The sequence below is a fragment of the Peromyscus eremicus genome, chromosome 2 (genome assembly GCF_949786415.1).
Source record: "Peromyscus eremicus chromosome 2, PerEre_H2_v1, whole genome shotgun sequence".
In the NCBI taxonomy this organism is placed as follows: Eukaryota; Metazoa; Chordata; class Mammalia; order Rodentia; family Cricetidae; genus Peromyscus; species Peromyscus eremicus.
In genome coordinates, this window is record NC_081417.1 from 121,007,738 (window position 1) to 121,031,391 (window position 23,654).

A 23,654-nucleotide genomic window follows, 5' to 3' on the forward strand; every position below is an offset into this window, starting at 1 on the left:
CTTGGGAGGTTAAAGTGGAAGGACTTCAAGTTCTGGGCTAGCCTGGGCTACATAGGTTACATAGCAAGAACTTGTCAAACAAACGAAACAAAAATATTTATCTTGGTTCTGCCCAATGTTCTGTCTTCCGCCCCCTTTGCTTGGTGTTTGGAGTACTGCTTTGTCTTCTACTGCCCGTTAGATTATCTGGTCTAGCAGAGCCAGACGTGTATAGTTTATGCTCTCTCCCATTCTTGAGCTCTTTGCACTAACCACTCTTCCTTTGACCAGAGAAGATGCTCCAGTAGTGTTTTCAGACATGCTTGAGATACACCTTCAATCCTCACGCCGCTCATTTGTCTTGTATGAATACAAATCATATTTTGACTACAAAGAAGATGCTACAACCTAATTCTTTCTCTTGAGAATCATGTGATATGTCCTACCACGTATGTTTCAGAAGAGAAACCTAAAACACGCCTGACTGCTTTGATTAGATTTAAGTTTAGCTGCCTTGGGCCAGTGAAGTGGCCCAGAGGGTAAAGACACTTACTATTAAGCCTGAGAATCTGAGTTCAATCCCTAGGACCCACATGGTAGGAGAAAAATTGTCCTTGATTTCCATATATGTGCTGTGGCACTCACACACGTGGATGTTCACACACACACACACACACACACACACACACACACACACAAAATTAATTAAAAATCTAAAGGAAGGAAAAGTTTTAAAAAAAGGCAACAATAAAGGTAAATGCAAAAGAAGTCTTTAAAAAATACTGTCTTTTGCCAGGAGATGGTGACACACACTTTTAATCCCAGCACTTGGGAGGCAAGGCAAGTGAATTTGAGGCCAGCCTGGTCTACAAAGCGAGTTCCAAGACAGCCAGGGCTACACAAAAAAACCCTGTCTCTCAAAAAAAACAAAACAAAACAAAACAAAACTGTCTTTTTAGATATGATACTAGAAAGATTTTTATTTTATCTTCGAAATTCAGAAATTGTACCATACTTTCTATGAGCTGAATGGGTGCATGTGGTGGTTTGAACGAGAATGGCCCTCATAGGCTCACACATTTAAATACTTGGTCACCACTTGGTGGAACTGTTTGGGAAGGATTAAGAGGTGTGGCCTAGTTGGAAGTATGTCACTGGGGGCAGGTTTTGAGGTTTCAAAAGCCAACACCATCCTCAGTTAGCTCTCTGCCTCATGTTTGTGGATGAGATGGGGGCTCTCCACTTGTGCTCCAGAGCCATGCCTCCCTACCTGCTGCCGTGCTCCCCATGGTGCTCCCTACCATGATGGTCACGGACTCTAACCCTCGGGAGCTGTGAGCCCCCAAATTAGATGCTTTCTCTTTGAAATTGCCTTGTTGCCAATGTTGTGTCGTGGCACTATAAGAGTACCTAAGACAACACATTAGCCTCTTTCTCTCCTGAAAATGCACTACAATAAAAGTAAAGCACTAAGGATCTTAAAGCTAATGCTGGCCAGAGCTGAAGTATGCTTTTTCTTGTACATTGGACTTCCTTACCTTCTAGCCACACGGCTGACCTGCATGCCAGCTTAACTCAAATGGCATGGCATGGCATTTTCTCTCCCACCTATGAATCTATAATAAACTTTTCTCTAAAAATAAAACAAAACTCTTAAAGCATAGAGTCATGAGAACAAACAGATGGAAGAATCAATATGTAAAAAACAATATTTTGTGAGTAGAAAAGTGGATGGAAAAGTGGTAACAGAGCAGATCCAAGCCCCGAGTCAGTAGAGGGTAAAGCTAAGAAATTTCCCACTCAAAAAGACTAGAGCGCTGGCAGCATCAGGCACCGCAGGAAATGGGGTTGAAGTAGAAACTGAAAACAGGAACAGTTAGAAAGCCTGAAGAGTGTCAGTTTCCTACCCGACTCTCAGCAGCCAGAGAGGTGCCTGGGAGCGTGTTTACACGGTGTTTTAAATGTCGATGTGTTTATATAGTTACTTTTCTCATTGCCGTAAGAAAGTTCCTGCAAAAATGACTTGAGGAAGGACGGGTTTACTGTGACTTGGAATTGGTGACATAGTCCATCGTATGAGAAGATAATGGTGGGACCAGCTCTTCTGTGGCAGCAGGCGGGTGAGGCACCTGGTCACATTGTCTCCCCAATCAGGAAACAGAGAGAGAATGCTGGTGCTCAGCTTGCTGAAGACTGAAGATTTATTCTTGGAAACTGAGGTTCTCCATTCACAATGACACCAGCCAAGTACTCCATCTATCTGTCTGTCTGTCTATCTATCTATCCATTCATTCAGTGACAGGGTTGTGAAGTATAATTAGGTTGTAATTAGCTCATTATATAGCCCAAGATAACGTTGATCCTCCTGCCTCAGCCTCCCCAATGCTGGGATTATAGGTATGCACCACCATGCACAGCCCATGTGCAACATGTTAGTTTTATTGTTGTTTTATAAAAATTTGTTTTTATTTTATATGTATGAGTGTTTTGACTATATGTATGTGTACCATGTGTGTGCCTGGTGCCTGTGGTGTCCCCAAGAGGGTGTTAGATCCCGTTGAACTGGAGCCACAGATGGTTATAAGCCACTATGTGGGTGCTGGGAACCAAAACTAGGATCTCTGCAAGAGCAGCAAGTGCTCTCAACCCCTGAGCCATCTCTGCAGCCCAATGAGCACCATGTTGTAAAATTTGGATTAAACAGAAATTGAATGATTGACTAGCCTCTTCCCTTCACTTACATGGAAGAACTTGGGCAACCAGGCTCAGATGCCCGAGAAAGCTTTCTCTGGCCAAGGCCAAGAACCTAGCAACAGCGACACCAGAAGACTCCTCCAACAAGATCACCGACACTTCCTCTTCTGTGGCAGCATCCATTATCAGAAAGCACAGAGGGACCTCCTGAGGAGTTTCTAGTGGGACAGGCATGCCAAGCCAGGGATAAGAAGACTCTGTGGGAAATCTCCAACAGAAGGTGGAAGTCAAAACAGAGAACGAAAAGGATTGGGCAGAAAGAGAGACCCTATCAAACAAAAGAATCTCCACATTTTTCAAGGGTGAGAAAGCGGGGCTTCCATAAAATAAGGGCGTGTTGCCATTAACAGAAACATCAAGAAAGCAAAAATGGGAGGTTGAACTAGGGAGGCGAAGACGACGTTTGCAGTGGGTGAGGGACTGTTTCCACTCACCGGGAAACAGAAGCACCCAGGGCAGGACAGAGCAGGCTTCGCCAGTGACCACTTGATGAAAGAGCATCACAGAGTTTGGACTCTCTCAAGTCTCCTGACCTCCCTCCGGTAGGGGCACAGTCCTCCAGTCCCAGGAGTCCAGGTGGAGTCAGGGCTTCCTAAACAATGCCCCGGAAGCCACAGGGAGAATCTTCTCAGCTAGACAAGCTGACATCCCTAGGGACCCTCTAAGTAGCATTCACAAGCCCTAATTAAGCTCCACATCATGTCCCTGTAGGAGTATAAATTATTCTCCTCTTACAGACTGGAAAACTGAGGATTAGAAGAAAAGGGGGTGAGTCCTGCCTGCAGATGGCACTGAAAGAAGATTTCTTTTATCTATCTATCTGTTTATTTATTTATATTTTATTATTTATTTATTTATTTGATATTTGGGGGGGGGGTTGAGACAGTGTTTCACAGGGTTTCTGTGTAGCCCTGGCTGTCCTGAAACTTGCTCTGTAGACCAGGCTGGCCTCAAACTCACAGAGATCCACCCACCTCTGCCTCTCGAGTGCTGGGATTAAAGGTGTACTCCACCACTCCCTGGCAAAAAGAACTCTTAAGTTGTGTCTCTTTATTTCAAGAATTCTTGTCTTGCTATATTTGCAGGCTTTTTGTTTTGTTTTTGGCTATAAAAAGAATCTCTATCCCAGCACTTGGAGACAGATACAGGAGCACCCTCAGCCACAAACTGAGTTTGACATTAACTCAGCTACATGAGATCTTATCTCAAAACAACAAATAAAAATAAAAAGCGGGCTGGAGAGATGGCTCAGAGGTTAAGAGCACTGACTGCTCTTCCAGAGGTCCTGAGTTCAATTCCCAGCAACCACATGGTGACTCACAACCATCTGTAATGAGATCTGGTGCCTTCTTCTGACCTGTGGTCATATATGCTGTATACATAATAAATAAATAAATCTTTAAAAATAAATAAAAAAATAAAAAGCATGCCCAAAAAAAATTCGATAAAAATCAAACAGTTCAGAAACAAACTGTCAGTAGCCTTTCTCTCTAGATACAACTGTGCTCAGAAGTTTGATGCTCTGACCAGTGAGATGGCTCAACAGGTAAGGAACTTGCTGCTAAGTCTGAAGACCTGAGTTCAATCCCCAGGGATCCACATGACAGAAGTCAAGAACTGACTTCCACGTGTGTGCCATGGCACACACATGTCCTTACACATGCACAGATAAGCTAATAAAAAGTTTTCTGCTTGTTTTTCATATTAAGCTTTCTTAGCATATGCTTATGTATCTTTTAATTAAATTTTTTAATTTTTTTTGTTTGGTTTGGTTTGGTTTTTCGTTTGTTTGTTTTGTTTTCAGACAAGGTCTCAGTATGTAGTTTGGCTGTCCTAGAACTTACTATGTAGAGCAGGCAGGCCTTGAACTCACAGAGATCCCCTTGCCTCTGCCTCCCGGGTACTGGGATTAAAGGTGTGAGCCACTATGCCTGGCTAATTTAATTTTTAAACAATCTTTGCACTGGTAGGATGGCTCAATGGCTGTATGAGCCTGGCTACCAGTTCAACCCCATAACCCATACCCATAACACACATAAAGATAGAAGAGGAGAACTGACCCCCAAAATTATCCTCTGACCACCACCTATGCATGACACACACACACACACACACACACACACACACACACACACACACACACACACACACACAAAGTTTTTAGAAAGAATAAAATGTTAGCAGATGTCCTACAAGTATACAGTACATATTGAACGTGCCCCCCGCATCCCTCTTTCCTCAGTCCTCTACACTCTAATTTACCCACTTTGTTCCTTAAGGCAATTTCTCTTTTACTACAATTTTATACATACATACATGATTTTATGTGACTATAAAAAAAACTCAGGGACTACAAATGAGAGAAAAATATACAATATTTGTCTTTTATAAGACTGGCTTAATTCATTCAATATCCATGTATCTTAAATTGGGTCATCATTCTTTTACCAAAAATATTCGTATGTATTTACTCTTTCAGATAAAGTTTATAATAAATTTATCGTGTCCTCCTCTGCCCAGATCTTTATGATGTAATCTTTTTTTAAAATTTTGTGTGCATTGGTGTAAGGGTGTCAGATCCCCTGGAACTGAAGTTACAAACAGTTGTGAGCTGCCATGTGGTTGCTGGGAATTGAACCTAGGTCTTCTGGAAGAGCAGCCAGTGCTCTTAACTGCTGAACCATCTCTCCAGCCCCCAGGATGTGATTTTTTTTTTCTGGAGCTGAGGACCAAACCTAGGACCTTGCGCTTGCTAGGCAAGTGCTCTACCACTGAGCTAAATCCCCAACCCCAGGATGTGATTTTTAATGGGATTAAATGTGTACAATGAGAACAATGACTATTTTTCTTTCTTTTTTCTTTTCTTTTTTTCTTTTTCTTTCTTCCTTTCTTTTCTTTTTTTTGTTTTGTTTTATTTTTTGTTTTTTGTTTTTTTGAGATAGGGTTTCTCTGTGTAGTTTTGGTGCCTGTCCTGGATCTTGCTCTGTAGCCCAGGCTGGCCTCGAACTCACAGTGATCTGCCTGGCTCTGCCTCCCGAGTGCTGGGATTAAAGGTGTGAGCCACCGCTGCCTGGCTCAATGACTGTTTCTCTAACACTGGGTTTCTCATCCATGAACATGGTATTCTCCCTGGTTATGCGAGTCCACTATCCTTCAGTTGAGGTTCCAATCGCTTCCTTTATGTTAACTCTGCCATATTAACTTTACTCCTTCCCACTTCATCCTTGGTGCTGTTGATGAGAGTGGGATCTTTTCTTTTCTCAAATAGGTTTTCTATTTACCATGACTGCCAGGAGAGGGACTTACTCATTACACACTTTAATGAACTTGCCTTTCTGTTTTGGGGTTTGTTTGAGACAGGGTCTCTCTCTATACTCTATATAGTCCTGGCTGTGTTGACTAGGCTAGCCTTAAACTCAGACATCCCCCTGCCTCTGCCTTCTGAGTGCTGAGATTACAGGCGTGCACCACCACCACCTAACCTTGAACTTGCCTTTTTTTTTTTTTTGAACTTGCCTTCTTGACTTTACAGTTTTAAAATTAACTGTCTTCAGAATTTTTCATCAACACATAGGTCATTAAAATCATGATGATTTTTCTCTTCTTGACCAATATTTATATTTCATATTTCTTTTTCTTGTCTAACTACATGTCCTAGAACCTTCAGAGAAATCCTGAGTAATGGGGCTGAGGAGATTGCTCAGTGGTTAAAGTTCTTGCCTCACAAGGACGAAGACTAGAGTCTGGAAACCCAGAACACACATGAGTAAGTGCTGGGTGGGAGTGGTGGTCTGTTTGTAATTTCAGCCTTAAAAGGCAGAGACATGGGATGCCAGAGCAAACTGGCTAGCAAGAAGGTTCATATCTATGAGCTCTGAGTTTGATTGGGAGACCTACTGTGGCAGTTTGATGAAAATGTCCCCATAGGCTCATAGGGACTGGCACTGTTGGGAGGTGTGGCCTTGTTGGAGTATGTTTGGTGGAGGTGAGTCACATGTGTGTGTGTGGGCAGGACTTTAGGTCTCAGAAGCTCAAGTCAGGCCTAGTGTGTCTCAGCCTTTTCCTACTGCCTGCAGATCCAGATGTAGAACTCTCAGCTCCTCTCCAGCACCATGTCTGCCTGCATGCGCCATGTTTCCTGCCATGATGATAATGGACTAGACCTCTGAACTGTAAACCAGCCTCAATTAAATTCCTTTATAAGAGTTGCCATGGTCTCGATGTCTCTTCATACAATAGAAACCCTAAGACAGCTCCCTTGAGGAGTAAGGACGGATGAGAATGCTTCCCTGCACCCAACTTCCAGCCTCCACATCCATGCACACACATGTGCACTCACACTGACCCCTACACATGCACTCACATGTGCATGCACCCCCACACTCCCACATGTATCCACATACACGTGCATGCACACCCATCCTCATGTGCATGCACACACACAGGAACTCACAAACACTTCCACATGTATGTACACACATGTATGTGCGACCCACACACACCACACACATGTGCACTCACACCCACATCCCTACATGCATATACACACTTGTACGCTCACACCCAGACCCACATGCATGCACACACATGTGCACACCCTACTCTCACATATGTGCACATACATGTGACTCATACTCACACATACATGCACACACATGTGCATGCACACCCTTCCCCACACGCATACACACACACACACACACACACACACACACACACACACACACACACATACACACACTCCTTTGATCATCCAGGTATGACTCTTCCTAGGCTCCCAAATCCTCACAAGGGCCTGACACGGGAGAATAGTCGTCGACCTAGAAGAGGACAGACTGGCTTCTAGTCCTCAATCTGCTGCTCACCAGCTGTGTGACTTTGGGCAACTTACCCGCTTCCTTTCTCTCTCGGGTCTTGGTTTAATATGTGTAAAATAAGAGTAAGCACCTTGGCCAGAAAGGTGACAAGTGTTTTTATACGCTAAAAGTATTAGTGTTCCTTATGACAGGTGAAGGGCTAGAAAGAGGGTTCAGCTCTTAAGAGAACTTGCTGCTCTTGCAGAGGACCTGGGTACGGTTCCCAGCACCCACATGGCAGCTCACAGCCATCTGAAACTCCAGTTTCAAGCAATCTGATGCCCTCTTCTGGCTTCCACAGGCACCAGGCACACATATTCATGCAAAACATTCATACACATAAAATAAATCTTTTTTATTCTAAAATTGCAGGTGATATGTACATTTATTTCCACTCCCACCTGAGATCCACCAAAATGTATTTAAAAGAATTCCTTTTTTTTAAAGATTTATTTATTTATTATGTATACAATGTTCTGCCTACATGTATGTCTACAGGCCAGAAGAGGGCACCAGATCTCATTATAGGTGGTTGTGAGCCACCATGTGGTTGCTAGGAATTGAACTCAGGACTTCTGGAAGAACAGTCAGTGCTCTTAACCTCTGAGCCATCTCTCCAGGCCCTAAAAGAATTCTTAAAGACTAGGCCAACTGTAGAGAAAGGGGAGGAAGGAGGGAACTCAGGGTGGTGGGGGTAAATGTGTCTGAGGAAATGCACAGAGAAGGGAGAGTCGGCCTGGCTGTGAAGATGAAAAGAGAGATCTGGGCCAGGAGGAAATGCAGCCCCTCCCACAGACCCCAGGGAGGCCCAGGAAGTGCAGACAGCAGGCCCAAGACCAACACTGAAGATGGAGATGGAAAGCTGTACCAGCCCCACACTGGCGCCTCACCTTCTTCTTCCCCACCTGATACATACAGCAGGTTAGCTTGTGGAAAGGTTCCGAGCAGGGGCTGGGCCCGGGCAACAGCAGATGGCAGAGGGCCAAGGAAGGGGAGGAGCACAGTTGTCAGGAGGAGCCCAGCCCTCCTCCCCAGAGCACTCACACTGCACCAGCCTCACCCGGAACGGAAGATTCTCCTCCAGGAAATCCCAGTGGTCCCAGAGAAAGCCCTGGAAGCGTGACAGGTGAGTGAATGATGGATCCCGTCAGCCCCTCTCCCGTTAGACTTAGAGGGGCATTTCCAGTGTGTTTCTCCTGAATGTGAGTGAACAAGGGAAGAAAAGGAAGAGCCCAGAAGAGCTGGAGACAACACGCTTAGGAAAAACTGTAATATCTCCTTGGATAAGAGAGTGTCCTTGGATAAGAAAGCATCCTACATCAACAGCACAGAACTGCTCTATGAAAGAAAAAAGAGCAAGTGATAAGACAGAAAGGCTCTTGGAGATTAAAAATATGATAAAATCGGGGCTAGAAAACTAGGACCAGGAAATCTTACCAGAAAGAACAGAAAAGGCAGACTTAGAAGAAAAAAAAAAAAAGAAAACAAGAAACTAGGAGCTGGGGAGATGGCTCAGCATGTAAAGTTCATCCACACTCCAGTCCTTCCAAGTGTGAGGACAGGAGTTCGGATCCTCAGAGTTCATGTAGAAGCCAGGTGGTGGTAATAGTCTCCTGTAATCACAGCTGCCGTGGGATGTCTTTCTGTACGCTGTGAATATGTGTTGCTCTGATTGGTTGATAAATAAAGTTGCATTGGCCTATGGCAGGGCAGGATGGAGCCAGGTGGGAAAATCCAAGAGATAGTAGAAGGAGAAAGGAGAGGGAGGAGATGCCAGTCGCCACCAGAAAAAGCAAGATGTAAAAGTACCAGTAAGCCATGGCTATGTGGCAACTTATAGATTAGTAGGATTGGGTCAAATTGTAAGCCATGCAATTGGTAATTAATATTAAGCCTCTGAATGATTTTTTAAAGATTTATTTATTTATTATGTATACGGAAGAGGGTGCCAGATCTCATTACAGATGGTTGTGAGCCACTATGTGGGTGCTGGGAATTGGACTCAGAACCTCTGGAAGAACAGTCGGTGCTCTTAACCTCTGAGCTATCTCTCCAGCCCTGTCTGAATGATTATTTTATAAGCAGCTCTGGGACCTTGGGAACAAGCAAGACCAGAGAAAACTTCCGGCTACACACAGTACTTGGGAGGCAGAAAGGGGAGATAAGAGAGGGAGTCCTTGAGCTAACCTGCTAGCTTGACTAGTTGATCCAGGAGTTCTAGATTCCACTGAGAGACCCTGCCTCAGTAAATCAAATCAAGACACTGATGTCAACTTCAGTCTCGACACACATGTGCACATGTATGCATACCTGCACATATACATGGACCCACACACATTCTCATATGCATACACACATACACACACACACACACACACACACTACACATATGTATACATGTAAAAAAAAAAAAGCCAACCCAAGAATGCCAAATAAAGACATCTGACAAATTTCTAAAAGAGAGAAGAAAAGGGGGGCATTAGAAATCATCACAGGCCGGGCGGTGGTGGCGCACGCCTTTAATCCCAGCACTCGGGAGGCAGAGCCAGGCGGATCTCTGTGAGTTCGAGGCCGGCCTGGGCTACCAAGTGAGTTCCAGGAAAGGCGCAAAGCTACACAGAGAAACCCTGTCTCGAAAAACTAAAAAAAAAAAAAAAAAAAAAAAGAAATCATCACAGACAAAACCCCAAAATCAAACTTCCCCAGAGGAGAAGGACCTGAGCTTCCAGATGACTGGAGCACACCAATTGCCCAGCATAATGCTTGAAAATAGACTACAGTACAGCACATCACCGTGAAGATTCAGAGCACCAGGGACAAAGAAGGTCCTGGAAGTGTCCAGAAAGAAACACCCAGGTCACATGCACAAGCCAAAATGATATAGAACCAAGCTGGGAATTAGAAAGGGTACAGCAAAGCCTTCCGAATCCTGAAGGAAAATGAATCCCAATTTGGTTATTTCCAACCAGACTACGGATCAGTCATGAATGCGAGGAAAGTAAACAGCATCTTCACATTTGAAATCTATTAAAACTCTTACTTCCCACTGCCCTGTCTCAAGAACCCCCAAACAAAGGATTAAATCAAGGAAGACTATTTTTACACAAACAATACCATCTTAAAATTACATTTAAAAACTAGAGATGGCTCAGCAATTAAAGGGCTTGGTTGCCAGAAAAGCATGAGGACCAGAGTTGGGATCCCCAGAATCCCATGTTGGGTGGGTAGAGTAGCCTGCCTCTAACGCTCACCTAGGGAAATGGAAAGCGGGGATCCCCAGAGCAAGCTCACCAGCAAGAATATCCGTATCAGTGAGCTCTGGGTTTGATTGGGAGACCCTGCCTCAATGAAAAAGGTGGAAGAGTACTTCAGAATGAATCTCAATATCAACCTCAGGTCTCCACATGCATAGGCTCACACACACATGCAAAAACATGCATACACGCACACCCACACACATGTAAAAACATGCATACATGCACACACACACACACACACACACACACACACACACACACACACACACGCACGCACACCCCCACACACACATGAAAGATGGGAAAAGAAACAAACAAACAAATCTCTGAGCAAATCATCTGGTGCCCAGCACTGGGTCCTCAGAATGTCCACTCCATAATTTCCCAGAAAGAAAACACTCAATTCTAAAGTGCTTGTTCCATCAAATTCAAGCAAATCTAGAATGGAAATTCTATTTTAGCCAACGGCCTCTTAGATCAATAAAACATGGCCGTCGCTGATATCTGTGACTTCTTCATCATTTGCCACAGGGTTTCATGTGCCCTTCATGCTTAGGCTTCACGGTGCCCTAAAATGACTTTTACTAACCCTTGACAAACACCAAGAACCTGGGGTTCTGTGAGATGCGAGAACCTAGGGCTAAACCTGGTGGTAGAGGATTGAACCAGGAGCCTTTTCCTCACCCTAGACTGATCACCCCATCTTCTCAGCCATCCGCTCACTTAACAGGGGAAGGACACAAAGCTCAGCCCACCTCCCACAGCCAGTACACGCTGAACCAAGATCTAAACTGAATGTCTCCAGGGTCTCTGCTGTGTGGCCGGCATGAGAACCGAACATGCCCCTCCTCCAGGCCACCAAGGGTCATACTACCTCCCCTCAGCCCCCTCCAGGAGCTCCAGCTGGACTCACTGCATGAGTTGGTCTCGGCTTAGGTCTTGCAGGTAGCGCTTGGATCCGTTCAGGAACAGAGAGCGGTATCGCTGCCGTCTGTCTTTGGTCTCCATTAGCGTGGTGTTGAGGTAGCGGCCTACCCCAACTGGGTTCTGTGCAGGGAGAATACAACAGGATATTAGTGAGCACAGCTTGGAGACTTGCCCTCAGGCCTTTTCTCCTCCCTTCAGGCCCCAGACACCCCCCCCAACTGTTATGAATCAAATTTGTGTCCTCCCCACCCACAAAAATGTGCTTAAGCCCTAATCTTAGTGGTCTTATTGGAGAACTGGGTTGTTGCAGATATAATGGGCTGAGATGAGGTCATGCTGGAGCAGGTGGGACCCTGGTCTAATATGACAGGGGTCCTTGTAAGACAAGGCACTCAATGGGGGAGATGATCATACACAGAAGTAGAGATCAGAGTGGTCCAGTCATAAGCTGGGAGAGCCAAGGGTCTCTGGCCACCAAAAGCTGCAAAGAGGCAAGGAAGGATACTCATGAAACGATCAGTTTCATAGGCAGTATGGACTCTGGTCTTCCAGCATCCAGAGCTGTGAGAGGACAGCTCCATTCACCCGGTTTGTTGAATGACACCTAGGCCATCCTGCCCATGGGTCTGCCATAAGAGAGGCTCAGAGACAAGACATAACTTTCAAGATGACATAGTAAGGTCATGACAGAGAAGCATAGGAGGTAAGAAGATCAGTCTAGGCCATTCTCAAGCAGGAGTGTCCAGAGGGGGCCTTCCCGCCCTGCCTCTGGAACTGGCCCTCACATAGTTCTTCCTTCCACTCTGCATGGCTGGCTGTGAAAGTTAGCTTTAATTGTCAACTTGGCACAATCTAGAGTCACCTAGGAAGAGTCACCACAAGAAATTGCCTGGATCAGGTTGGCCTTGGGCGTGCCTGTGAAGGATAGTCTTGATTTCATTAATTAATGTGGGAAGATCCAACCTGCCAATACCATTCTGGGGTTGGGGCCTGGACCGTACAAGAACAGAGAGAATAAGCCGAGCAGCACACACGTGGGCATTTCTCTCTGTTCTTGACCATGGCATGATGGTTTTAAGCTCTCTTCATCTTCACCCGACACTGCTCCACCACCACCCACCACCCACCCCGCCCCGAGATGGTAGACGACAGTCTGGAACTGTGAGCTAAAATAAAGTGGCTTTTCCTCTAAGGTGCTTTGAACCAGGGCTTTTTATCACAGCAACAGAAATGAGCCTCGGGCACCTGGGACAGCAGGACAGCAGCACAGCTGTCTGGCTGCAGGCTAAGCATTTGACTTGAGATTCTGAAAGCTCAGAGGTTGGTTAATGACAAAGTCCGTTTTAACTGTCAACGGCCTACAATCGTACAGGAAGAGGATCTCAATGAGGAGTTGTCTAGATTGAGTTGGCGTGTGAATGTGTGTGGGGGGGCGGGGTTGTTGATTACATTAGTGGAGGCTCACCCACTGTGGGTGGCATCATTCCGTGTTTGGGTTGTGAACTGTGTAAGCGTAGAGAGGGGGCTGGACACAAGGAGGCATGCATGCATCAATGCATTCCTCTCTGCTGTTGACTGCGGCTGTAATGTGACTAGCTACCCCGGGACTCCCCTGCCTGCGATGACTGACTGTGGCCTGGAATTAGAAGCCGAGCAAGCCTTTACTCCCATACAGGTGGCCTTGAGGGGATTACCCGATGACAGCAACAGGAAAGGAAAATAGTACACCCCAGGAACTTGTTAGAAGAGTCGTTTCCTGCCCTCCTCCCCAAGGCAGACTGAATCAGAAGCCCGGGCACAGGCCCATTGACCCAACCCTTAACAAGCCCCATGCCTGCTCAAGTTGGAGACCCTAGAGAACAAGTGACTAGAAAAATAAGGTGGTGAGTGGGTGAGAGAGATAATACTGGGCTCAAGGAGCTTCCGTGTTAGGGGCACAAAGGGTTGGGACTGTCTGGAGAGGTGGGAGAAGTTCCCTGTCCATCACCATGCTCCCCTAACCCCGACGCACTCACCCAGCTTCCCATAATCATCTGGTAGGCCTTATTGCCTGAGCGCTTGGAGGCCAGGAGGAATGGTGGCCGATTGACGTGTTTCTGTTCCGTCTCATGAGGAGTCCAAGAACCAGGGCCAGCTATATCCTGGGGTAAAGAGGGGTGGTGACTGAGGAAGCCCTAGAAATCTCAGCCCAGGTGGGATAACTGAGGGTTGATGGCAGTTGACCTCATCTGTCCAGCACCACTGGGCCTTTGTCAAAGGATGAGATAAGGGGAGTACCCTCAAGTCGGACATGTCTCATACCACCCACTCTACCCACCCCCAACCAGACACCTCTTTACAGGTTCCCAGGGGCCCTTGAGATGAGCAGAGATGTGCTCTGAACAGCAGCCTGGGACTGAGGCACACTGGCTCTGGAGCGGAACAACTAAGTCCTATTTCAGATCTCCAGGCCCCTACTGGGGAACCCAGTGAACCCTTTTCAAGGTCTGTGCCCCGGTTTCCTTCTGTGGAATGCAAGTGGTGTCCCTCCCAACTTCCCTTGGGAGAAGGATGGACAGTGGCTTAGCAGGGGGTCAGAGTGTCCATGCCCTTTGCCTCCCCTCCTTCATTTCTTCCCTTGGGGCAGACCCTGCCAGGTCCCACTCAGAGAACTGGCCACTGTGCCCCAGGGAGGACTGCCCTGAGGAGGTGGAGCCCGGCCTCTCCCTGGGTAGAGCAGGTAGGCAAATCTGAGGATGGACCTATCACACTCCATCCTACCCAGCCTTCTTTGCCCATTCTCCAGATCTTTAAGGCCAGGGGAGGGAGGGCAGGGAGGAAAACATCACTGGCCGGGATTTCCTGGTGGCCTGGTTCAGCTACAGGGTCTATACCAGTCATCCTAATCACAGCTGCTCAAGCTCTGGCTGCATTCACAGGCCGGGTGTGCAAAGCGGGGCTCAGAAAGTGACTGACCAGGGCAAGGCCAGGCTGGCAACCAAAGACACAGCTTCCCACCCGACCTGACCACTGCACCCCACCTCCCCCAACCTCCCTAGCCTACTGGAGAGCTGCCTTCCAAGAGAGAAAACAGACCGTGGGGTACACTGACCATATTTCTGGGGTACTGACTAAGGGTAGTCCAAAAAATTCTCTCTGTGGGATTTTTCGGTTCTCGGGGATATTTGGAAAAAACCCCACGTTTCTTGTTGTGAGCTGAGCTAAGTTCGTCCACGAAGCTCTTGTAACTCGTTGGTTCCCGGGGTTTCTTTTTCTGAGAGATGGGAAGAGAAAAAGAAATGTTGTCGCAGGAAGGTCACAGGCTCAAGAGCCCTCACAGAAAAGCAAGTGGCACTGATGAGGTACCACTCACCTCTCTGTGCCAGATCGGACTGTGCTGGCACCAGGCCGCCGTGTGCACACACTGCCACGCGGCCAGCCTTCGTCCATGCCTTTCTTTCCTTTCTCTCACTTACTCCGCACCCACTGTGCCAGTCAGGGATGAGATTTCACATATTTAAAACCAAGTCTGAGCACAGATTTTCGCCCCCAGCTAGTGAAAGTACTGTGTCCAAACACAAGAGTCCAAATTCACAGAATGGGCTGGCAGGAAAGCTCTGTGGGGAAAGGATTCGCTTCAAGAGTTGCTCTCTGATGTCCACACACGTGCCAGGGTGTGTACACACACACACACACACACACACACACACACACACACACAAATAAAATAGATAGATAGATAGATAGATAGATAGATAGATAGATAGATAAACAAATCTTTTAGATTTTTATTTTGTTTTGTTTTTTGAGATAGAATCTCACTATGTACCCTTGGCTAGCTTGGAACTTGCTGTATAGACCAGGCTAGCCTCCAACTCACAGAGATCCAACTGTCTCTGCCTCTAGAATGCTGGGATTAAAGGTATATGAGATCATGCCCAGATTTTTTTTTTAAAAAAAAAAAAAAAGGAAGGAAAGAAAGAAAATGAAAATGAAAAACTAAACAAAAGAAAACCCAGCGCATAGAATGACTCCCATGAAGAGAATCAGTTTGTAAAACTACTGGTTGTGGTAAGGATGGCGTGTACCTGAGGATCCTTGACTAACAAATGCACTACTCTGGTGTGGGACTTTGACAGCGGAGGGGGATGAGGATGGGTAAAGGGCCTGCAGTGGAGCTTGAACTCCTGAGTTGGATCTTAGGACCCAAGGAGTTTGATCTCCTTCCACCTGGTTGAAGGAGAGCACTGACTCCTGAAAGTTGTCCTCTGTCTTCCATAAGCATGCCATGAAACAACCCCGCATGCCCAAAGAAATAAATGAATGTACATTTTAAAAGATTTATGGGGGAGGGGTCTGCATGTGGTACAGGAGGCAAAGAGTACGCAGAAACTCCGTTTGCCTCTCAATTTTGTTGTGAATCTAAAATTGCCCTAAAAAATAAAATCCATAACAAAGATGTCCGGCCCTGGCTGTAGTAGCAACAGGGGATGAAGGGGTGGGGAGGATGGAGGGGTGGGAGGATGGAGGGAGGATGGAGGGGTGGGGGGATGGAGAGGTGGGGAGGATGGAGGGGTGGGGGGATGGAGAGGTGGGGAGGATGGAGGGGTGGGGAGATGGAGGGGTGGGAGGATGGAGGAGGGATGGAGGGGTGGGGGAATGGAGGGAGGATGGAGGGGTGGGGGGATGGAGAGGTGGGGAGGATGGAGGGGTGGGGGGATGGAGGGGTGGGGAGATGGAGGGGTGGGAGGATGGAGGGGTGGGGGGATGGAGGGGTGGGGGGATGGAGGGGTGGGAGGATGGAAGAGGGATGGAGGGGTGGGGTATAGGGGGCCCAGGTGGTTCCCAAGGCCCTGCCGTGCTGGGCACACGGCCTTAGTGGTAAGTAGATCTGGGAGGCCCTGAGATCAGCCACGTCATGGGACACAGGATGGTGACTTTTTACCAAGCGGCTCACAGGGTTTTCCACTTGAACCATCTCCTTCCTAGCGCTGTTACCACCGTCTGCCTCCACAGTGGCTTCCCACTAACGCTGCAGGTTCTCCTCTACTCCTGGCTGATGGTGCTTCCCTTCCCCTGGACCGGAAGTTCCACGTGGGCTGTTTCCCTGCACCTAGTCTGTGAACCGCTCTAATCCTGCTCACGCAGGGACCCCGTGGTGAGGGCAGGACAGACAGGTCTGGATACGTATGGTGGTCCCTTTAGCCATAAGCGTGAAGACAGCAACACACAGAAAAAGCTGTGAAATCCTGTAGCAAGGTTTGGATGGAATGGGAAAGGGGTCTGGCAAGCTAAATCTCTACCTCCGTCACCTCCTCTTCCACTTTGGGGCTCTGTCACCCAGAGCCCTGGCACTCGCTGAGCTAGGTTTGTGTCCGGGAAGCCTGGGAAATGTTCACAGACAGACACCGGCACCTGTGCCCTTGGGGTCCCCGCAGGCCTGGCTGCTGGACCATCAGTGCCGTTCATGGTGGTGCTGAGGAGAGAGCTAGCCACAGGATCAGATGTGCAAAGCCTGGCTCTGGCCTCTCACCTAAACCATATCCCACCCTGGCAGAAGCGGTGGACCTCACAGCCGCCCATCCTGGCACATACCTGCGTGGAATAATGTCCATAGGGCACAGGCTTGCTTCGTTCACCAGAGAAAATGTCATAGGGGCCACGAGTACCAGTGGATCGTGCCACATAGCTCTCGATGCCACTTTTGATGGTGTAGGTCCCAGGTCCCAGGCCGCTGCCCTAGAGACAAAAGTGGTGTAGGTGCCCATAGGGGAGCGGCCAAGGTGGGACTTGAGTCTCCCCCCGCCCCTGAGGTCATCCTCCAGGACCATGCAGGATGAGCCTGGTGGGGCGTACCTGGTGAGATAAGGGGGGCGGCTTGTTGGACATCCGACACATGAGGCCCTCGGAATGTGAGCGGTTCCAGGCATTCTCCTCCAGCCGTGTGTACGGATTACCCTTCTCCCCGTAGTTCCCAGGGCCTGGATAATAGTTCTGCGGGGCAGGAGACAGAAACACAAAGGCTGTCAGGCCCACTTTTTGTGCTGGCTCACCTGAGGAAGAAATGCCTGGGGTTTCACATCTCAAGAGAAACAAGGCTTTCAGAGTGTGCACGTGTTACCCGCCCCACCACCCGGCATCACCTGCGAGCCTCCTCCGCCACTGACACCTTTAACTCAAGTCCAGCTCCATTGCCGCCTCAGCACCTGGCATCCAGCCTGGTCTCCCTGCTCCTGTTTGCTTAACAATGCTTTCACATCCACACCCCAGGATTCCCTTCCTACCCTCTGGTTGGGCAATCACAGCAACCCTGCAAAGATCCCCAGACACCATCGCTCCTGGGACCCACACTTTCCTCCCCAGCACACAGGCAGCTAGCTGGTCTGCAGGCTGAGTACGTCTTCCACACCTACAGTTCTGTGAACAGGCTGGGATAGATGAGCACCCAGAGTCCTAGGTTGGGACCCTTGGCTCTGCTGCTTCCTAGCTGGGGGAGCTTGGGCCTCTGAGCCTCATGGTCCATGGGATTAACGCAGAGATGGTAATACTTTCCTGCAGGGAAGGATGATAAAACAGAATGTCTACAAAGCCCTCTGCCCAGGGCCTGGCACATAGTAGGTCCCATCACACAAATCAGGGTGTGGTGACTGGAAGTTTTAGGGGCGGAGGAACTGTGGTTAGGATAGTACCAGAGGCCTGGATTAGCTTCTAGGGTCAGAAGTTGGTTTTTGAAGTACAGTGGGCAGCGTTCATCTGTGGTGCAGGGAGGTGGGGCTTGTCTTGGGTGATATGCACCTTTTAGCCACATGGTGGCACTGCTGTTACGCAGATGATGCAGCCCACCTCACCTCTGGGCCCAGCAACCAGACCTTAGGGGAGCTAGACCTAGCAGAGGAGGCGGGACCTGTGCATGGAAAATCAGGCCACCCTGAGGATCCCATCTGTCTGGCCCCAGAAGAATGAGATGGGTCTTGCTTCCTCCCATGGCTCAGAGGGCCATAGTGTGTTCCAGAGAAAACCCCATTGTTAGGAAGCTGGGCCCCTAACTGTGCTGACTTGATCCAAAGCCTTAACAGCAACCAGATGAAACCAAGTCAGCAGCCCCTGCAATCAACACGCAGGAAACCTGTCAGTCAAGTCCTTGGCCTCCCCAGACCTCAGTGTCCTCTCACAACACCCAGGAGGACACTTGAAGGCCTTCCGTTGGCTGCAAGGCCCTCCTCCCAGCGGTCACTCCGAACCCTGTCATTTCCCACCTCACCAGCTCTCTAGCCCTGTCTATTGTTCTAACAACTAGCCAAGCGTATTCCCACCTCTGGTCCTTAGTCTATACTGTTCCCATTTCCAGGAACGTTCTAGCACAAGAGTCAGGTATCAGGCGTCCCCTTTGCTGACGACCCGCGGTTTTGTTCCAGAGGGCCCTTCCCAGACTGCTCTCTGTACACCACCTCACAGCATTCCCCTTCCTTGTGCCATTTCCCCCTCAGCACCCCGACGAGACATGTGTTTCCTGCTTTGTTCTGTGGTTTGTGTCACTAGAAGAGACACGTTCAAAGAAGGGTGCTCCCCAAACTATCCACGCTGCCACGCTCTTCCCGCCAAGGACAGAGGGCTCGAGGGACACCAGCACCTACCCCGATGAGTCCTCGGAAGCGGGTCTCCCCGGAGCTGAGCAGCCCGCGCCTGCTCTGTGGTCTCTGCTGCAGCTGGGTTAAGAAGTCTTTGAAGTTGTAGGAGCCAGGCCCCAGCTTGTGCACCTGCCCCAACAAAGAGACGTCAGGATGAAGAGACCAGGGAAGGTCCGGCCAGGAAGGAGCCCAAGGGATGATGGTGCTCTCCAAGAGGAAGCTATGTCCACCAGGACTCTGAAGGAATAGCCGTCAGGACAGGAAGCCTGGTTCCTGGAGGTGGGGAGGACCATGCTCCAGGTCTCACCTGCTGCTGTCTTTCCTTCATGATGGACTGGTACTGGAAGTGGGGTAGCTGGGTCAGCCGAGTGGCTTCTTGGGCCCGAGCCCAGCCCGTGCCCAACTTCTGTTCCAGAAACTTCTTACTGAAGCACGTATCCTTGGAGTTATAGGTCCCAGGTCCTATATGGGCCTAAATCAGAGCAGGCTCAGAGCTGAGTCCATCATAACTATCTGCCTCTCCCACCCCCACCCCACCCCCCAGCAAGTCCTCCCCCAAGTCTCCCTTGACCTGGAAATGGAACCAGACAGTCCCCCAGCTGATACTCAGGGGCTCTGCACTCAGGAGTCAGTCCTGACTGCCCCTGTCACTGGCCCCATTCCACTTCAGGGAAATATAGTGTAGAACCAGGCTGGTGCTGAAGTCTAGAAAGAAGCCTGCGGCCCCCAAACTCCTGGTTTTCCGCCAGTCCGGAGTTTGTCAAACACAGCTGAAGACTGAGTGGGAGCCAGGCTTGGGTTGGAGCATGCACAGGTGGGTAGGGCGAGGGACACAGACCACTTGAGAGGAGGCAGGTTCACCTGGTCCACAGAATGATGCCTGGAGTACGGGGCCTCTGTGAAGGTGCTTAACTTCTTCTTGTTGGGATAAACAGCGGAGACATCAAACCTAGGGAGTTATGTAGCCAAGTGAGAACCCAATGCCTGGCATCTGGTCCCGGCTGTGGCAGCCCTGGGGGACAAGGGAGTTGGTTTCCCAGGAGAGATGACTTTAGCTGGCCCATGGAAGTGACTTTGGATCTGCTTCATTGTTTTGAGTGTTCCAGAGATGTTCTGCCACTAACCATCACACCTAAGCTCTGCTTCTCCTCACAGCTTTACTCTTTGTTCCCAAGTCCTTATTATCCTCCTCACCTCTAGACAGCTACACTGCATAGTGTACACTTTATATCATCTCTAATATACTTTTAATAATATATATATGATTATTATCCATACCACCTCATGATCTCAGATCCTAGAACCATGTGTAGCACACAGGTCATTTATACACAACTATATTAAATATAATATAAAGAGAAATATGACAGTTGGGCATAGTGTTGCACACATTTAATCCCAGCACTTGGGAGGCAGAGACAAGTGGATTTTTGTGAATTTGAGGCCAGCCTGGTCTACATAATGAGTTCCAAGACAACCAGGGTGATGTAGAGAGACTCTGTCTCAAAAAATTAAAAAAAAAAAAAAGAAAAGAAAAGAAAAGAAAGAAAGAAGAAATATGACTCTGGGCTGCAAACCCACTCAGAACTTTTTAGCTGAGTGTTTCATGGACAGGGCACGTGGCCTCTCTGAATATGTTACAAAGAAGATGTTCTAGAAATAGTTTAAAGAACTTATTACAGAAGTGTAACAGGAAGCAAAAGAACTTAGAGGCCAGGCATGGTTGTGCAGGCCCTTCAATCCCAGCACGCAGAGGGCAATGGCAGGCAGATCTTTGTGAGTTCAATGCCAGCCAGGGCTACATAGTGAGAAGAAGAAGCTGGGGAGAGGAGGAGGAGAAAGATGAAGGAGGAGAAAAAGAAAGAGGAGGAGGAGAAGAAGAGGAGGAGGAGAGAGGAGGAGGAGGAGGAGGAGGAGGAGGAGGAGGAGGAGGAGGAGGAGGAAGAAAGACTCAGTGTAGTAGAGCCTTGAGAGGTGGGGGAGAGGCGAGCCAGCCCTCTTCCCTTCCTCCCCCGGCTCCAGGCCTCAGGATTAGCCTCCCTCTCCTGAGGCAGAGGAGCTGGTGGGGCCCACAGGAACTCCCTTGGACTCTGGATGCCAGACCAAGAAGCAGTTGGGCCCCACCTGTGGCTCTGCACCCCGAAGGGCGCCCCTTTGAACCACTTCGGGGTGGTGGTGGACATGGTGTTGCTCGAGGGGGACATGGAGTCCCACTGAACCTGGCCTCCCGCCTGCCCCCACCCCCGCACTCAACACCGCCCTGACATCGCGTGCTGCCAAGGCAACGCGCAACCCGGGGCGTTGTGATTCAGCAAGCACAGACCTGCTTCGCGCCACGTGGGACCTCCCCAGCGTGCTGGCTGCCCCCTGACGTTTTCATTCATTTTTATATTCCCAGTGCAGCCTCGCCAGAGACCCTTCTCGGGATCCCGCAGACCTTAGGATCCCTCCTGGGGTTTAATGAGAGTGTTCCTGTCACTTGGTGAGAATCCTTTTATTTCTGCTCGGACTTGGGAAAGCCCAGGTTACGGAATTGCCTTCATGCCCACCGTGTGTTGACAGAAACCGACGGGAGAGCAGACTTGGGAATTCGGTACCTTCTCTACTGGGAGGAACTCGGGGAGGGCAAGCAAGGTGGAGAGATAGTGTCTAGGAACATCAGTGGGATGTAGTAGCATCAGGACCGGTCCATACTCAGACATCCACTCTGAGCAGACACTGAAGAATGTCTGCAACCCAAATGTGGTCCCTGTCCTCTGAGTATAGCCTGGCCAGGCTGCAGGGAGGAGGTGGGGGTGGGACTCGGCCTTTAGGCAGATACTTCAAGCTTCAGAGAGTAGAATCCCAAACAAGGAAGCGCTCACTCAGTGAAGAAAGAAGGGAGGGTGTGCCCCCAACCTGGCGTGACCAGCTCTTCCTCCTCCTACCTTCCCCCACAGAGAGCATCCTCTGGCTGTGCTATGAAAATGTCTGGTGTCTCTATCATTATCAGATCCTGCCAAGAGCCATCAGCAGAGACGGAACAAACATACCTACACCCCGGTCCCCAGGCTGACAGGATAGCTGGAGTTAGACAGAGGACATGGGCAGTCCTGCATCCAACCAATGGCAGCCCAGAGGCACAGCGGGACTCTTACAGCCCCCACTACCCACCACCAAAGCTGGTATTTAAATAGAGAGCTGGACTTCTGGCTCCAGGCCCGGTAGCCACATAAGTCACAGCTGATAGCATGCCCACAGTACACCACTGAGCTGGTGGTCAGAGGCATCAGCCATGGCCTCCATCCCTCGCCAGCACGGGGACCTCAGGAAAGTCATCTCCTTAAGTCTCAGCACGATTACCTGGAAAATGAAGCAATATTCTATCTCCCAGACTCCTGAGAAGATTAAATGACCTACTTTCAGTGCAAGAGTTCAGAGTCATACCTAGCCCTTGGGAAGGGCCTCTCAGAGGCCCACAGAAAGGGACTGTTTCGTTCACTCTTACCACAGTACTTGTCACTGGGGAAATGAGCAGTAAACATTTGTTGAGTGATGAGAAATGAGTAAATGAATGTAGTCCAATCTCTCAGTGACTCGTACATCTGAAGCCTGGTTTTGGTGTTTCCTAGCTGGTGACCCTGGACAAGGTATGCTCATGAGGCTTCCATTTCCCCACCTGGGACAGGACAGATGACTGGGGTTTCCTTGGAGAGCTCTACTGATGTGTCATGGAGTTGTGGCTGGCCTTGCACCGAGCAGGAGGCCTTTCTACCAGCCTGGGCCTCCTTAGGCACTCTTGTGGGATGCCTGCAGCTGCTTGTGTCTTCTCTTTTACAGTGATCCTCTTGGCTGCAGGATGGCTGAAGGAGTAGGAGAAGATACAAACCAAGGTCCATGGGTCAGAGTCCCAGCTGCAAGTCAGGGAGCAGGCCAGCGTGAGTCAGCGCTGTGCCGAGGCCTCTGCCCTGGACAGTCCAACCACTCCCCGTGATAGAAACTTCTTTGTCGGGCCAACTAATTCATTCTCTTTCATGGGTGCCACCACAACCTCTCCGTCCCCACTCTCATTACGCAGGAAAGGAAGCTAAGACACAGAATAAATTGTCCTGGTCACATCTGATAAGGTATGTAGTCACAGTCCATCCAGGACTCAACACTTGAGAGATCTGTAGCTACCCAGACTCCATTGCCAGGGCAATCAAGCCAAGCTTCTCAGCTAGGATGGAGACTCTGTGAGGGGCTTTCACCTCTACCTTTATCTTATCTTCTGCCACCTCTTCCCTACACTCTGT

At 48.9% G+C, this 23,654-nt stretch overlaps 1 protein-coding gene and 1 long non-coding RNA gene across 2 annotated transcripts in view; one reads left to right on the plus strand and one right to left on the minus strand.

Annotated features, from left to right (window-relative positions):
* The window catches only part of Cimap2 (ciliary microtubule associated protein 2), a 30,810-nt gene extending 9,192 nt beyond the window's left edge, over positions 1–21,618 (minus strand). Inside the window, exons 1-9 of the mRNA XM_059256022.1 lie at positions 21,505–21,618; positions 20,242–20,329; positions 19,688–19,852; positions 19,387–19,509; positions 17,609–17,746; positions 17,348–17,491; positions 14,865–15,026; positions 13,789–13,914; positions 11,760–11,893 (exon numbers count right to left, since the gene is read on the minus strand). Coding sequence (XP_059112005.1) covers positions 11,760–11,893; positions 13,789–13,914; positions 14,865–15,026; positions 17,348–17,491; positions 17,609–17,746; positions 19,387–19,509; positions 19,688–19,852; positions 20,242–20,329; positions 21,505–21,584 — 1,160 coding nt within the window. The 5' untranslated portion in view covers positions 21,585–21,618. The remainder of the gene's footprint in view (positions 1–11,759; positions 11,894–13,788; positions 13,915–14,864; positions 15,027–17,347; positions 17,492–17,608; positions 17,747–19,386; positions 19,510–19,687; positions 19,853–20,241; positions 20,330–21,504) is intronic.
* LOC131905073 (uncharacterized) lies at positions 21,598–22,946 on the plus strand. Its single transcript, XR_009377849.1, has 2 exons — positions 21,598–21,862; positions 22,320–22,946. It is a non-coding gene; the product is annotated as an uncharacterized LOC131905073 (long non-coding RNA).
* The last annotated feature ends 708 nt before the right edge of the window (positions 22,947–23,654 follow it).